At 41.6% G+C, this 16,973-nt stretch overlaps 3 protein-coding genes across 10 annotated transcripts in view; 1 reads left to right on the top strand and 2 right to left on the bottom strand.

Moving 5' to 3' along the window:
- Positions 1–6,209, bottom strand: part of LOC144666872 (uncharacterized) — a 93,352-nt gene extending 87,143 nt beyond the window's left edge. For 6 of the 8 annotated variants that reach the window (XM_078528280.1, XM_078528290.1, XM_078528291.1 and 3 more), the window contains exons 1-2: positions 6,111–6,209; positions 5,900–6,001 (exon numbers count right to left, since the gene is read on the bottom strand). In XM_078528280.1, the coding sequence (XP_078384406.1) occupies positions 5,900–5,912 (13 nt within the window). In that variant the 5' untranslated portion in view covers positions 5,913–6,001; positions 6,111–6,209. The remainder of the gene's footprint in view (positions 1–5,899; positions 6,002–6,110) is intronic. The other 2 variants (XM_078528285.1, XM_078528283.1) reach the window with 2 other exon arrangements.
- The window catches only part of LOC144666892 (uncharacterized), a 106,507-nt gene that overhangs the window by 7,189 nt on the left and 82,345 nt on the right, over positions 1–16,973 (top strand). The window lies entirely within an intron of this gene.
- Positions 1–16,973, bottom strand: part of LOC144666873 (uncharacterized) — a 63,208-nt gene that overhangs the window by 24,808 nt on the left and 21,427 nt on the right. Inside the window, exons 14-18 of the mRNA XM_078528292.1 lie at positions 16,400–16,608; positions 15,630–15,695; positions 14,693–14,951; positions 13,979–14,174; positions 12,381–13,781 (exon numbers count right to left, since the gene is read on the bottom strand). Of these exons, the coding sequence (XP_078384418.1) occupies positions 12,381–13,781; positions 13,979–14,174; positions 14,693–14,951; positions 15,630–15,695; positions 16,400–16,608 (2,131 nt within the window). The remainder of the gene's footprint in view (positions 1–12,380; positions 13,782–13,978; positions 14,175–14,692; positions 14,952–15,629; positions 15,696–16,399; positions 16,609–16,973) is intronic.

Genomic DNA, 16,973 nt, shown 5'->3' with positions numbered 1-16,973 from the left:
GTGGGGTTCTACCTGAATTTGAATGGAACTTTAAGAGATCTAAAGAAGCGATTGAAGAAAAGAATGGAAACACCTCCAAACAGTTGACCCCCTCGCAAGAGCACTCCGGGTTGTCAGGAGACTGTTTGGTGTCCGTCAACCAATTTTTAACTTCAAATTCAAATTTTAAAATCACATTAAATCTCCAATATTTCTTATTTGTCTAAATTTTACTAATCCTTTGAGAAAAACTATCGCCTCCCAGACATCTCCCAAAATCGTCCAAAAATTAACAAAATACTGCAAAACAAATATATATGGGATAAGTAAAGCTTTTTTGGATTCCTTGAAACGCGGCTGAAATAGTTTTCAGTGTTTTCCAGCCCTTATACTTTGGGTCAGTACTACTATTCTTCACCAGTTGCTATTACAGTAATGGTATGAAACAAATACCTAATCATTGGTCAATAAGTTGTGATCATTTTCTTGACAATAGTAGTTACCTGATTAGGAGTTGTATACTGTTCCATTAAAGTGTAAGGGCTGGAAAATACTGAAATGCGTCAGCCACCTAAAGCGTTGGAAAATTGGTCTTCAGGTAAAAACCCCGCCTTTATTAAGTATTGCGAAAAGGCTGCACTTTGCTAAGTGTTACAAATTTATATTTTCTAGACGCCTAGTTCAATCGTTTATTTGTATTGTGCGAAATATATTTTTATAAATTGAGACCATTATGTCATTAAGTAATAATGCAATCTTGAAAACATTCCAGATTTTCATTATTAAATAGAAACACGAAAAATTCAAATTTGGGAAAACAAGCCTGTCAAAATGACGTTGCCATGGTGATTTCAAGTTACTGGCGCAATAAGTAATCCTACCAAATTATTGCGAGATAAATTTTAGATAAACGCGCAGAGTTTGGCAGCGTTTGGTTGAATCTTGAAAAAGTTATAAGCGTCCAAAGTCAGCGCGGGCCTCAAAAGCCCCCCCCCCCCCCCGGCCTGAATAGGTTTAAGTGACTGTTTTTCCAGTGATTTTTACTGTACTGTACCCTGCCTTTCAAGTCAAAACAGATAGCTAATTATTAAGCGCCCGATTTTAAGCTTCTCAAGCTTCTCAAGCTTCTTGTTACAGAAAAATTCACCGTGGCATTTTAAGAATAATCGCATTTTATTAAAAACGAAGGCTTCCGAAAATCGCTCATAACTTAAACAAATCGCGTTTGATCGCTATAAAACTTATCACTTTATATAATTTAAGGATTTTCCTTTCAGATTCTCAAAAATCTAAGCAATCGCTTTACGTTTTCCCGTCTTAAAACGCGCTTAAAAAAGGGAACTGTCAGCCTCATAAATACCCGCGGGCCACCTTAATTTGATTGAAATATCACTGTTGTTTTTGCAGCAGCACAACAGGCCATATCAAGGAGCTCCCTCTGCCATAATCTAGTTCCCTGACTTTCTTTAGTTTGCTCGTTCTTCTGCGTCCTCTCACTGACAGACACTCCGTACTTTCGATCTTCCAGTATAATTCCACCCCCTTCCCTTCCCCTTATCAAAAGCCCTCCTTGAAGGTAGTACAGCTACTGTCAATACAGCGTTTTACCACGCTTTGTGTTGGCTACGTTGCTTCAAATTTGATTGCTTTTTGGAGTGTCTGCACCCTTTGAGATTGGCCAGAATGATAACTGGTTTTTGGTTTTGTTCACGACACTGAATCGAAAACTGCTTTAATACGCGCGAAGAGAAGAGAATAATTGACTTTTAGTTGCTGGTCATGATTAAAAAACGTCTACTGAAGCTTACCAACATTTACAATCTGTATGCTTCATTTAGCCAAAGATTAATTAATCCAAAGAGATTATCCAATTTCTTCCAACGAACTCGTCTGGCGTTACGTCAGTGGTACGAGCTCAAAGAGCTGGAGGCTACACTGCGGTGGTGCATTTTTAGATGTTAGGCCATCCCCCATTTTCTCCGTTAAGCGTCGCAAACGTTATCTGATTTTGGGTGGAACGGTCGGACTAAAATACTTCCAAGACGCATGAAACTCACTTTTATCATACCGTTAGCAACCGAAGCAGATAATATTCATAAGCAATTTTCCATCCTATGACATGGATATCAGTAAGAGACTCAAATCTATTCTGTTCGGAATCATTGATCGTTATATCAGCGTATGTCGATGGGGAAAAAGTTGCTGTTTTTTTTTCTATCGTTATGACAGGAAACGGGTGTTCGTCATTAAAAAATGTTAACAAATCTACTTGTTGCTTCGTTTATTTTCTCAAATGAAAGGGGTATACGGATCGGATTTCATTGCCTTCTGCAAAAATCTTTTATTTGTTGTTGTTGAAAACGCTTTTTTTTTAAAAAAAAAGGCCAAAATTTGAGACGGTCGAACGACGCTAAACGGAGAAAAAAAGGAGAGGACGGCCTTACGACAACTGTTGTTTTAATTGTGAATGTTGTGTCATTTGCTTTCGTTGATAAATCAGTATTTTCTGATCAAAAATAAAGCGTGTGAGTGTCTAACAAGGGAAATTGGAGGCGAAGGGCAAAAAAACCTACTCTTTTTCGATTTCAAAAAGGTGTCTTTTCAATTACGAAAGTTATAGACTTTCAGGAAATATAAAGCAAAATATAATTTAAGTCAGAAGTCTACAAGATAAAGTTTGCATTCCTGATATTGGGTCTGGTATCACATTCACGAGAAGGCTAATTACAAGATGTATTGAAACATTTTTTAATGCACGCCTTTGATAAGTTGGACAAAACTCGCGATCCAGGTCATCCTTTTCTTGTCTATGAAGAAGTAAACGGGCAGTAATTCGCCATTTGTTGCCACTTTTCAAACATTTAAAACAGGTTAAAATCTACTACTGTAGGTACTTTTACTGTAAGTGCGTTCACGCCCATCTGGGCCGAAACCCTGCGTGGGGCAAGAACTCACCATTTTCAATCAGCGTGTCCACAGAAACCAACACTTTTAAATTTAAATTTGATCGGGAGTCCAAAGGCCACGGGTTTGTCAGTTGAAAGACTGTTATGTGCAACCCTCGTTAAAGAAAGTAAATTTGTTTTAGTGTCTCTCAGCAAGTTGCCGTACTCAAGCGCATGAAGAAGATACTCCAATTTGAAACAAGAAAGAACATATATTTTGCATTCATTATTCCCCACTTCAACTACTGCTCAGAGACCTGGAACTTCCGTGCAGTAAAAGTGCCACTGCAAAACTGGAAAAAGTTAACGAACGTGCCCTCCGATTCGATTTTAATAAAAAACAAACGCATTACCATGAATTGCTCAATAAGATAGGATTACCAAGACTTGCAAAAATAGTTTGTACGGTTTTTAAAGCAATTAATAACGATCACGCTCCCAAGAGCATTAAAAAGTTATTGGATTTTAGAGACGTCAGATACGATCTGAGAGGAACCGACATCCTGAAACAGCCAAGGGTCAACACCACCACCTCAACCTCAAATCGTGGCGTTGCCTAGCGCCAAAGCTGTGGAACTTACTTCCAGATTCGTACAGAACCAACAGATCTTTTAAGGCCTTTAAAAATAGTATAATGAAAATTGACCTTTCGGGCCTTTTAACCTAATTTTAGTAGTATCAACTCATTTATTGTACAGCATATTGTATATATAATAATTACTTTAGATTTTATCTCATCATCCTGACTTATATATTTTTATTTATTTATTCACTTATTATCATTATTTTGTAATCATTATGTTATCATTATTTTTGTACCTGTAAACTACAATCCTAGACAAAAGTCCTGGGACACTTCGACGAAAAATTGACCTCCCCCTCCCCACCCCCAATTCAATGTTGGTTTCTATCCATCATACCGTGGGACAATATCTCAACATTGTTTTGGGGGGAAAGGGGGGCTCGGAAAATTAAACAATGCGTTCTTAATGCAAAGGGAATGGTCACTGAGCACTATTTCTTTAAGTGTCCCATGGATTTTTGTCTAGGATTGTAGCTGGTGTGACATTTCTGCAATGTCACACCTTATTGCTAAGTGTATGACACATTAAACGACTATTGTATTGTGTTGTATTGTATTGTATTGTAGGTAGATAACAAATCAAGGATTAAATCAAGTTTGATCTTCTGATCCGTAATCAAGTGACTTGTTAAACTGCACGGATAAAAAAGGGTCAGACGACAGATATTTCGCTGTAAAGTTTTCAACCATTATTTTTTCCAGAAAAAAAAAACACAAGAAGTCATTACATAATTCCTGAATAGATATTAAGAGCGGATGACTCAGGACTGAACACTGGCGTTTGATTTCAACTAATAGAAATTCCCTTTGCATACATCATTGCATCAGAATTAGATTTCTAAGAAAACGATAAATACGTTATAACAGGGCCCGCGCAGCAAGTTTTAGAGTGGGGGGGCTAAAAACGGACGCGTGAAACTAACATGACGTCCTCTAACATGACGAAAAATACATTTATAAATAGCAAACTAAATTTCATTTCCATAAAGAAACGTTGCTCAACAAAACTTGCGATGGGACCGTCATTGCTCACAAATCCGTGAAACTTCTCGCTGATTAAGATAAAACCAGGACACATAAAAAGAGGAGCAATAATTTTATGCTCATTGTTAGTTGATCAAGGTCGGGACTGTTATTATTGTACCTCTATCAACTGGACTTGGCAATAAACTGAACAATTTGTTTGGGAGCCAAAGGGCCTGATTACATGGCGAATTTCAGCCTGGGCTGAAATGGAAACGGGCTCGGGGAAACGGGCTGAAAAACCTCATGTCATCGCGTTTTCAATTTCAGCCCGGGCTGAAATTCTCAATGTAAGAGCAACAAAATTCACATTTTATCTTAACGTCTCAAGCGGAACTAATTAACAATTAGACTACAAGCCCGAGTTTTCTATGAGCAAATAGTCAACGAGGCGCAGCCGAGTTGACTATCGCTCATAGAAAACGAGGACGAGTAGTCTAATTGTTTTAGTAGAAACTCTAAAGGATTGCAGTCCAAAACCTACAATATTGTGCACTTTGAAGACAGAAATCAAGAAAATTTACCGCCTAAAGAGCTACTCGCGCGCGCGACTGTTTTCTATCGGCGAATAGAAAACAGTGGGAGAACCAATCAGATTCGCGGATTTCCAATAGAACACAGCTGAGTTTCTACTAAATTCCAATAGTACGAGCCAGCGATGTAGTAAAAACGGCGATATTGCAGTGATTTTTTCCCTTAAGCCTTGTTATTGTTTGTGGTCAATTTTCAGCAAATTACTTTGCACTGTATTCTATTCTCAATAATTTATTCAGTCAACAGAAAACATTCGATCCCCGATCTGTTTACATAACCATGCAGTAACCAGTTGCGCAACACCTCAGTCACCAAGTCACGCATTCATATTGATTATGTATTCTAAGTTAAGTTTACTAATTTTGTAAAGTGGGAACACCAATACGTGTAAAAAAGATAAAATGTTGGAAAAACACTTCTTTCTTTGATTTTCTAAAGTATGTGAGAATAGGATACGCGAAATATACAAAAATTTAAATCTAGCGTGATTACGCCCCGGGTCGACGGTGGCAGTATTTTGGTCATGATTTATGCTTGCATGTTTCGCGTCCCTGCATTTTCACCGTTTTCATGAACCAAGAGAGGCAGGAACATGTTTAATGTGATGCATACTTTGTACTGCACTTACTGTTACTTTTTCTATACAATATTTAGAAAGTCTATGAATCTTGCGACGACTAACAAGCAAGCGTGACTGTTTTGGTCTATGTTAATTTAATACTCAAAGAAATGGCGAGCATCACGCGAGTAAATTACAAAAGTAAGTTTAGAATGCATGCAGGAAAAAGCAACGTAGACTAGATCTTTGCTACATGAAACACTGCAAAGTACTCACCGCTTTCAGCCATGGTGTATTCAGCAATCGAAAATCAAATCTCGCTAAAACTCACTTTACGAAAACAAAGCTTCATTCAAGTCGACAGAATCGTCTGGATCTCTGAAAGAGGAAGAGACTGTCACTGACTGTCACCGCTTTTAAACGTGTCTGCCTCCCCATATTGTCTTCAATTGCTCAGCCTAACACAAGAAAACAAAACGTAACTTACCTTTGATAAATAGTCAGAAGTAAGCTTAATTCTTTAACTGAAGCACGATGAAAGTGGGACCAAATGTTTCACTGCAACAATTCCTGTGCGCTTTTTGAGCTATTAATAACTAGAGCGCGTCATCAGCGTGGAACCTCACGTGACGTCAGTGTGTACTCGCGGGATGTCACGCGCAAGTGCTTTCTTTCAAAGCACTCACGGGCAACGCTCTGTCAGCTACTCGCACTAAAATAAAGGCAAAATCCTTCTACTTCCTCTCTCCTCCGCAGACATTTTGTTAGCACATGTACACGATTACCAGCGCAATACAAAGGAAAGCGTAACGATTGGAGAAAAGGAGAAATAAAACGCGTGCTGGACTATAAAGAAGAGAAGAAAAGTATGTCCCCTAGCCCCTACCGTAAAATTCCGAAAATAACCCCTCAGACACCTCCCCCTTCCACCCCCCCCCCCCAAAAAAAAAAAAAAATAAATAGATAGATAGCAATTGCTGTGTTGTGTTTTTTTTTTTTTCGTTGTTTGCCAGCTTCTCACTCGATTTAAAGCGATTTCCCAAATGCAAGGCTGATCGGTGAGTTACTGCTTTGGGAACATTCTCATCATCCTCAACATGTTTTGTTTATTGGCAGAGGGCTGATGTGGTCCTCGAATACGAACATAAACCGAACACGTGTCTTTTTCTCTGAAACATTCGAAAAAGATACCTTAAGCTTCTAAAACAGAATTGTTTTGTTCCCGTATATACCATTGCGGTTTCGTTAGCTTTTGTTGTCTGTGATCGGATAAGAGAAAACGTTTTAATGCAAGAAACTTTTATCGCCAAAACAGGGTTGTAAGTGGTCTTGTTACCCAATCGACCCTCGGCGTGAGGTACAATCGTGTCCAGTAGCCGCTAGTTGGTCAAATAGGAACAGAAAATTTCAAACCCTCATTGCGAGCGGCGTCAACTGTAAGTTCCTGATTTCTTAAGAGGATTAGTTTGCGGTTATCGAAAGTGTTATAATCTGTCAGCAGCATTTGAGTTATCTTCTCATCAGTTGTGTTATATTACATGGATCAATTTCCATTCTGGCGGCAGAATAAATTATAATGTTCGCGGCGAATTCTGCTTTGGCGGAAATTGAAAGACAGAAGAATCTCATCTAGCAAGGAATGATTTCTAGATACTTTGATGTGGCGTAAACGTTTCGACCTTTTAAGATTTAAGTTGTTTTCGCCTTATGCAAGATGATCGTTTCTATGTTCTATCTATCGATCATTCATGTGGATTTACAAAGTGAAATTACGGTGAGTTTGCAGCCGCGAGTTGCGGTGACGCTGGTGCCTACCACGCAGAAAGTCGTTCAAAATCCTAAATATGTTACGACAGATTGCAAATGGTTCGTACCTTTCAGTTGTGCCGTGAAAATTAATTGTCGGTTACACGGATACTCGTTCTGCAGCACTATGTTTTTTTAGTTCAGTTTTTCAGTCAAACACAAGAAACGCTTTAAATATAATCATGGCCCGGGATATCACGTCATGGATCATTAATAAGGAGGTCGCCAGGTAAGTCAATCCATTAAACATTACTATTTTTAGGTCATGGTCAGTAAATTGAAGATTCCATCTTGTTTTCTTGTTGTAACATTTGGTCAGACTCTTGTTACAAAAACACAGATTTGAACGGGCTCATTTTATTTGCAATACATTATGTTTCGCTAAATTCATTTTCTATTCGTTCTCTAAAATATACAGCCGTATCGTCGAAGTAAAGATTAATTTTAAAAGTGCCCAGTACAAGAGTATTAGCAATGTAACCTGCAATTCTAATTCTGCTCAATTCTATTTTCTCCATCGGAGCTGGCGGGTGGCGCGCCTCATACAATCCGATGTAACCTGCAATTCTAATACTTCTCCGCTTTAAAATATTTTCTCCATCGGAGCTGGCGGGCGGCGCGCCTCATACAATCCGATGTAACCTGCAATTCTAATACTTCTCCGCTTTAAAATTAAATATTTTCTCCATCGGAGCTGGCGGGCGGCGCGCCTCATACAGTCCGATGTAACCTGCAATTCTAATACTGCAACCACTTTAAAATATTTTCTCCATCGGAGCTGGCGGGCGGCGCGCCTCATACAGTCCGATGTAACCTGCAATTCTAATACTGCAACCGCTTTAAAATATTTTCTCCATCGGAGCCGGCGGGCGGCGCGCCTCATACAGTCCGATGTAACCTGCAATTCTAATACTGCAACCGCTTTAAAATATTTTCTCCATCGGAGCTGGCGGGCGGCGCGCCTCATACAGTCCGATGTAGCCTGCAATTCTAATACTGCAACCGCTTTAAAATATTTTCTCCATCGGAGCTGGCGGGCGGCGCGCCTCATACAGTCCGATGTAACCTGCAATTCTAATACTGCAACCGCTTTAAAATATTTTCTCCATCGGAGCTGGTGGGCGGCGCGCCTCATATAGTCCGATGTAACCTGCAATTCTAATACTGCAACCGCTTTAAAACATTTTCTCCATCGGAGCTGGCGGGCGGCGCGCCTCATACAGTCCGATGTAACCTGCAATTCTAATACTGCAACCGCTTTAAAATATTTTCTCCATCGGAGCTGGCTGGCGGCGCGCCTCATACAGTCCGATGTAACCTGCAATTCTAATACTGCAACCGCTTTAAAATATTTTCTCCATCGGAGCTGGCGGGCGGCGCGCCTCATACAGTCCGATGTAGCCTGCAATTCTAATACTGCAACCGCTTTAAAATATTTTCTCCATCGGAGCTGGCGGGCGGCGCGCCTCATACAGTCCGATGTAACCTGCAATTCTAATACTGCAACCGCTTTAAAATATTTTCTCCATCGGATCTGGCGGGCGGCGCGCCTCATACAGACCGATGTAACCTGCAATTTTAATACTTCACCGCTTTTAAATATTTTCTCCATCGGAGCTGGCGGGCGGCGCGCCTCATACAGTCCGATGTAACCTTCAATTTCTATTACTGCACCGCTTTTAAATATTTTCTCCATCGGAGCTGGCGGGCGGCGCGCCTCATACAGTCCGATGTAACCTGCAATTCTAATACTTCTCCGCTTTAAAATTGTGTCAATGTTCTTTCCTTCAACTGGTGGGTCATATAGTTTAGACCGCAACACGGAGATACTTATCATCGAGCCACAATATATACTTTTAAGTCTGTTTTTCCAATGGAATACATAATCAAGAGTAACTAATCATTAGCTGGCAACGTTTTTTTTTTGTCTGTTAGGTGGTGTAGCGTCATGGAACAATTGCAAAAAATAATTTTATGAGCATGTTTCTATTGAAGACGGCTGCACACATATACTTGCCACAACACTTGTACATTGTACAAAATGCTGAAAATGGAAACAGTGCGGCGTTATCTAGGATTGTTTTCCATTGGATGCGTTTTTCTTCTGAAGGCTTTGCTTCGATACAGCTTTAAGATTCAGTTTCGTGATTTTACGGGCCTGTTACCAGTACGAGTCTAGTACGCAAAAGGCCGCTACTCTCGCAGTTCAAGAATTAAACTGCTTTGGCCTTTAAAAAAAAATCATAGGAAAATTCCTATCTATTATTGTCGGCCGCTCATTATGCAGCTAATTCAGTTTGGTAAGTTACTTGCGGCTATAATATGCGCTCGTCAGTTCGAAAACTCTATACTTTTTTTATAGGCTCGATCAGGAAAATCGAACAAGGTGTACCGATACAGCAGTCCGGCTGTATTTTATTAACAGCCTCCCCGGTATTATAAAATGTGCTGTGCATTTTCGTTGTTAGTTTAAAAACTTGTTTATTTTCACGATTTCTTCAATAATCATCTTTAAAACTGGTTCTTTGTTTCTCCGATTTTGCCGAGGTACATCGACAACATTTTAAAAACTCGAAATCACAGAGCGCTGTTATCACAACATCACAAAATTATAAGTCGACGGTATTATGATCATCTTTTTGTGGTCTTCATTAGATTAAATAATGTGTTTGACAGCGAAACAGATTATGACACCTTTCGCGGCTTAAGCGAAGAAACCTGGTGTGAGGTATGTTAGGAATGCTAGGATAATATCCTAGCATTTCTCTGAAGTACTTACAGTTGACACCGCCTGCGTCCCCTCATGTGAGGTAGTTGGGAATGGGAGGGGGGGGGGGGGGAGTGCAGAGTGGCACGACAACTTTTCCACACGCCTCTTCGAGCTTTTTACGCTACAAAAATGTTGAGAAAATGTTTTGTATTCTACAGTTTTCTACTTCCATTCAACCTGGGTAATCTCATTTTACATCTATCATTTCTAGACTGTTCACAACCTCGCTAGTTTTTAATACAAAAGGACGCGAAAAAAAAAATAGCGAGCAAACCGAATGCGAGCCTAAAGAAAGCGGTTGGGAGCGGGGAGGTAGCAAAACTAGGCTCGAATATTGGACACAACAGAGCGGCGGATATCGAGCCTACATAAAAAAGTTCGGGGGTGGAAGAGGAATAATGAATAATGAATAACGGGCTAAAACAGAAAATGAATAAGGAATATTTGTGGTTCAATGCTTGGAATAATGAAAAAGTCATTTCCAGTAAAGGAATAATGATTAGTGGTTATTCACCGTGCTCAAACTTTATCTTTTATCTTCAGGCCAAACAGAGGGTGGGACACTCAAAATAATTAATTGTATGATGGGCATCTAAAATAGTGCAACACTTCTACCAGAATCCCTAAAATAGCATTTCTGGGGTTCAAAAAATGAAAATTTTCCCGCAGGAGTATGCCCCCGGACCCCCCTATTTTTTTTATGTTTCAGGCAGCATGAACTCCATCCCACTAACTATCTTGTTGCAAACAATTAAAGCTGACACACAGTTATCATTTTTTGGGGGAGTGGGGTCATATAAAAAAATTAGGATTTACGAAGGGGGGCAGGGTAAAAATATCTGATAACGAAGGAGGGCAAACGCATTTTTCAGGCACTGTTGATCAAATTCTACCCCCATCCCATACAAAAGGTTTAATTTATTTAGGCAATAGAGAATAATAAATGAATAATGAATAAGTCGTGAAAAATGTGAAGGAATAATGAATAAGTCGCTTCCAATAATTCCTCTTCCACCTCGGAAAAAGTTATTGTTCTTGCTCCCCACCCCGCGCCTGTCCCCACCCCGGACGTCTACCGTTTTGCGCTGGCGTCCAGTTCTCTCTTCCTTATTTTCCGCGTACAACGATTGAAGAAAATCATGAGAAATCATTATTAAACAGTTAAGCCAAAAGACCATTTATTACGTTAAACAAACGTTATTGAAACGGCTTTAGTAAAATTCTACAGCACCATGATTCCTCTAAAACGTTTGACTGCTTTGTATACAACCGGCTTGAAGTTAAATTCTATACTTAACAGAAACGTGTCCGAACTCCGAGAAACACTCGGTGACAAGGCCTCGACGGTCTGAGTTCACTTCGTGAAGCCTTCGGAAGAATTCGATATTAGCTGAGATTCAATCAACGATCATTAACTACTAAAATCTTTGGACAGAACTATGTCTAACACATGTGTTGATCACCGCCTCCATCTATCCCGGCTCCAATGCTCTTTAAATCTTCTCTCTTCTCTGCGTTCCTCGTATCTTGGTCGTTCGTCTACCGGATATTCGTGCCTGTCTCGCCGCTGCTCATCATCGTACCACTGGCGTCCGGGCCTGTGTTGATGTCGCCAGTCACTCCGTGAGTCGGAGGCTCGGGAATCCCGAGGGAAACGCGACTCGTTTGAATCACCAGGTCGGGAATCCCGAGGGAAGCGCGTCTCGTTGTACCAACCGCCTCTGTGCCTGTCGTCCATTCTTCTTTGCTCGTAATGCTCATCTCTGTGCTCACTTGGCACTCGCCTGTTTTCCCGTGATTCCATGCGCGATTCATGAGCCGCCAGCCGCGCACGCTCTTCTGGACGAAGACCGCTGTACTCTTGTCCTGTCTGCTGAGTGACGTCGTTCACGTGACGAGTAACTTGTGGAGGTTCAGATGGGTTCCATCTGTTGGTATGACCGCTGTTATGAGGAACCAGTTGCTGTCTTTGATCAGAGGGAGGTCTGGAATGAAAGCTTTGGCCAGAGGAGGTAGAATGATGATGAACATGCGAAGTGGGTGACTTTACACCTCCCCTGGTAGAAACATCAGGCTGCGGCATGCGAACAGTTGAACCGATTGACACAGGCTGTCTGTCGGGAGAACTGGAAGACTGTGGTCCACGTCCAACTGTAGGGTCATTATGCACTACGCGTCCACCTACAGACATGGGTTGCTGGTCAGCCACTCCGGAGGGCTGCATTATACGCCCACTTGACGATACTGGCTGCCGGCCAGCAGCACCTGAAGAATGTGGTGTATGTCCACCTACAGGCATGGGTTGCTGGTCAGCCACTCCGGAGGGCTGCATTATACGCCCACTTGACGATACTGGCTGCCGGCCAGCAGCACCTGAAGGATGTGGTGTATGTCCACCTACAGACATGGGCTGCTGCTTTGCCACACCTGAAGGCTGCACTGTGTGTCCAGGTGACGGCTGCGGTATGTGTCTATTGGCAGACACTGCCTGGTGGTCAGAAGGACCTGAATGCTGCAGTAAGTGTCCAGACGAACCAAATGCCGTTGGCCGTTTGTCAGTCATACTTGAAAACTGCGGTTCGTGACTACTGTAAGCTATTGGTTGCGATGTATTGTTAGGAGAAGACACCGACTGCAAATCACGACTGGCTGGTACAACAGGCTGCAGTATACTGCCAGTTGATGCCACCGACTGGATGCCGTTGCCTGGTGAGATGGTGGCTTGGCTGGCTGTGCTTGCTGTGGCTGCAGCAGTAGTCTCACTGGATGCAGCAGTGGAACCCAATGGTAGCACTGTACTCAATGCCGCCAGGTGGGGGCTTACACTTTTAACAGCAGCACTTTGAAGCCTCTGAAGAGTGGACACCAGCATCTGAAAGCTAGAGGGTTTAGGAGACTCTTCAGATGTCACAGGTACTGCAGGTTTGGCTGGGGTGGGGTCGGTGGGGTTAAGATCAAGCTCTAACCCTTCCTCTGGATCATACGGAGCATCATCATCGTCAGCCACTTTACTCTCCCCTCCCTTTAGCTTTACGTTAGCAGTGTCTGGGGCCTCTTTGTCCTCGCTCACCCCTTGAGGCTCTTCATTTCCGGAGGCTGTTCCTTTCCGTTGGGTCTGCGCTAAGATGTACTGCCTCGCACGCTCTTGAAGATCCAATAACTGCTTTTTCTGTGCTTCAAGAGATGCAACAGACGACATGTCAGTGGAGACGGAGGGAGAGGTGACGGCTCCAGAGGAAGACGTCATTGAAGGTGTCGAGGTTTCAGAAGCAGGCGAGGCTTTAGCTGGGGAATCTTTCGTTTCTTTGCTGGCGATCTTGGCTTGAGTGGTGTTGTACTGGAACACAATGTCATCAATATCAGCTGGTGGTGAATCGTGAAGTTCACTCAGCACGCTTCGCTTACTGGCCGGGCTGTCCACAGTACCTCCCTCACTGCTGCTGGTCTCAATGCTTGCTGAACTGGTTCGTCGCTTTGGCGGTGGTGACAATGAACGCTGACTGAGTGCACGCGGGCGTTTAAAAACAGCCTTGGATCGGACTATGACACCAAGCAGCATATGAGGACGAGGTTCATCTAACCCTGAGGAGGAAGCAATGGAAACAATCAATCAGTTGCACTGTGTCTGGAAGAAAGTGAGACACTGAAAATACCTGTTGGGTCAAATTTAGGAATCTAATATTTGAAGAGGTAGCATTTCAAAAAAAATAGATCCCCACCCCACACAGTTAAGTGAAAAAAAAAACATGAGGGCTCGTAGTCTTTATACAAATGCTTACCAGGCCCATCAAATGGCAACAACTCTGGTGGTATAGGTTGATGTGAAGCTAAAGGTACGAGGTACATGTCCTTGACCCCAGTGTAGCAGTTACTGACCACTCCACAGCGCTTGCGACTGTAGAAGTACGAGTACAGGGACACATAGCTCAGCTTCTCGTCATCAGAGGATGCCTCGTACCTTATCACACACACCTCCTGGAAGAAAATTCATATATGTCAACACTTTTTTAAGTCAAGACAAAGGAAAATATTAGCTTAAGCAAACTGCGACGGTAACAGCAAGAAAACGTCACCAAACCAAAAATTTATCAAGCAGGACAATAGCTCTGTACGTGCGTTTTGAATCTTGGTACATTTCATAGCCGTTCTCTGCAGAACAACAACGTAAAATGACCAACTTCTGCATATTTTGGGCAACATCCGCCACGAAGGCTAATATTAATTTTTTTTTTTTTTTTTGGGGGGGGGGGGGGCTGAAAGCCTTCTTTGTATAAAAAGTGGGAGCAAGTTCTTAAAGCGATAACTAAGCAGAACACATCCAGAAAATTGCGAGATTTGTAAATAAAATATAAATTCATTTTTCAACAGACGTTTTCGTCGACGTTGCCGTCTTCGAAGCGTAAGCTCTCTATTGCCTTTAAGAACCTTCAGCTTCTTAATACTGATATTGCAAATGTAAACTAATCAGTTAGGGAGAATTCAACAATCCATACCCTTGAGGTGGAGTTCTTCAGCTGCAAGAGGTAATCCCACACTTGCTCATGCGCTATCCTGCCCTGTACATGCAGTGTGTCTGGTAACAACTGCAGCAAGTTGTCACATGACCCAGAGACACGGTAAGCACTGGTACCAAACTTAGCAACACTTTGCATCATCACAAAGCCTTTCCATACTGCGGGGATCTTCTTCTGAGTCTTGCTGAGTACAGAGGGTGAGACAGGGGGCTGGGTCACTGTACCTGAGTCTGGTGAACTGCAAAATAAAATAAAAGGGATTATGATTTTTTTAACCTCACCTTTGTTTTGTTTGGGAAGGCTTGATGATCTTAAACGTCAGTTTGGAATAGTGTCAAGCTGCTTCTACTCGTTATAATTGTTTTTTACGGCCTTATGCGCCTACTGGCGCAACGAGACTTGATGATAAAGAATAATTATTTACACAATGCTAATAATGAAGACAAAGGTTTGTCAACTAAATTTCATTTTTGTTGTAAACATTAGTTTGTATGAGGCTCACATAAACATTGTAGGCAAAATTTGCACATCCCGAATTAGCATACATCTGACAAGGTTGCTGTTCACAATCCGTCTCAATCATCCCCAAGAACAAAGTACAACAACATAGATTTTATCATTGCTGTAAACATGTTTACAAGTGTATATCTGGACTTATGAATCACTATTTGTAGTTACTAGCAATCAGGGGCATTCATAGCTATAACACAAGAAATCAAGACATGCTTACGCTACCCCATGTTACCAAAAATTGGGTTGGGGGGGGGGGTACCAATCTGTGGACTACTATCTCATCCTTAGCTTGGGGAGTACCAATATTCCTAAAAGCTTCAAGCTATAAAAACTGTCATATGTTTAGTAGTTTTGACAAGTGGTCTGAGAGCCACTTTAGCTTAAGCTTAGCAAAGAAACACACCTTGCAGAGGTGACAATATCCATGGGTGTCGGGGACGGGATGGAACTCTCAGCTACAGCTTGCACACTATTGGATGAAAAGCATAAGAACAATAAGCACTTGTCCATTCAAGAAAAACTTTACTGGTCCTGCAATGTCCAAAACAGAAGAACCTCGCCTCACAGCCACGTTGTTAATAAAGCCACCTTGTTATTACGGCTATTTTTTTGTCCTAGCAAAATGCCCCATACATTTACTTAAAATAACACCCCTTATCCAGCCACCTCATTAATACAGCCAACGACCACAATCTAAAACCCTAACAACAGAAAAGATTTATAAGGACTTTGCTCTCCTAGCATGAAGATCAGATTGAAATAATTCCAGTGGAGGGTTCTTTTAACACAGATTTTTAAAATTTCCACTTTTTTCAGGGTATGCACTCTTTTGAGCATTTGAAATTCCATGACTTTCCATGACCTTTTCCATGACTTTTCAAAGTTTTCCACCATTTTTCTTAGAAACTTCCAGAAATAATCTTGATTACGGGTATGCTTTTACTCTTTCCTTCACAAAAATAACCTGCCTAATTTATTTTGTACCATGAATATCATCTTCCATGACTTTCCATGACCTAAAATTAAATTCCATGACTTTCCAGGCTCGGAAAATGAAATTCTAAAATTCCATGACTTTCCAGGTTTTTCATGACCTGTACAAACCCTGCTTTTTATTCCACTTCCCTTCCTTCCCATGTCTTATCCCTGCTGTCTAAAACTAACAAAACTTACATTGAGGTTGTAGAAACAAGAGGAGCGGGTGTTTCCCTCCTAGGCGGCTCCCCTGGGGGTGCCATTTTACCAGTGCAAATGCGGCAGTTGAGATCAAACAAGTGTATACGATGTTCATCTGTGGTGTCGAGAAGTAAGATGCTGGAGCTTGTGTTGCTATCCGGGAGACCTTTCTCCACCTTCAGCTCGTCATTGGCCTGGACAGAGTTCTGAACATATCATGGGGAACAGAAATGATTAACCTTTTTAATCTTAAGAAAAATACAGTCGAAGCTCTCGTAAATGGGCACCCTTGGGACACGAAAAGAAGTGTCTGTAACTGGAGCTGGCCCGTTACGAGAACGGAATGGCTAGAGGCGTAGGGGATAGATGACCGCTTATGGGGAGCTTACCCATTTAACAATGTAACCGGACGTGGATGACGAAAAAACAAACACTGAAATATGGTCTGTAAAATCATTGTGATGAACAGCGATGCGAAGTTGATTGATACAAGATACAGAAACAAGATACAGAGGCTGTTAACAGGATTTTCTTCGGGGTGTCCACTTACATGAGCTTAAAAACAAAGAAA

This window comes from Oculina patagonica, chromosome 9, assembly GCF_052425735.1.
Source record: "Oculina patagonica isolate OP01 chromosome 9, crgOcupat, whole genome shotgun sequence".
Lineage (NCBI taxonomy): Eukaryota > Metazoa > Cnidaria > Anthozoa > Scleractinia > Oculinidae > Oculina > Oculina patagonica.
The sequence above is the reverse complement of the archived record's forward strand: the minus strand, read 5'-3'. Positions and strand labels throughout refer to the sequence as shown.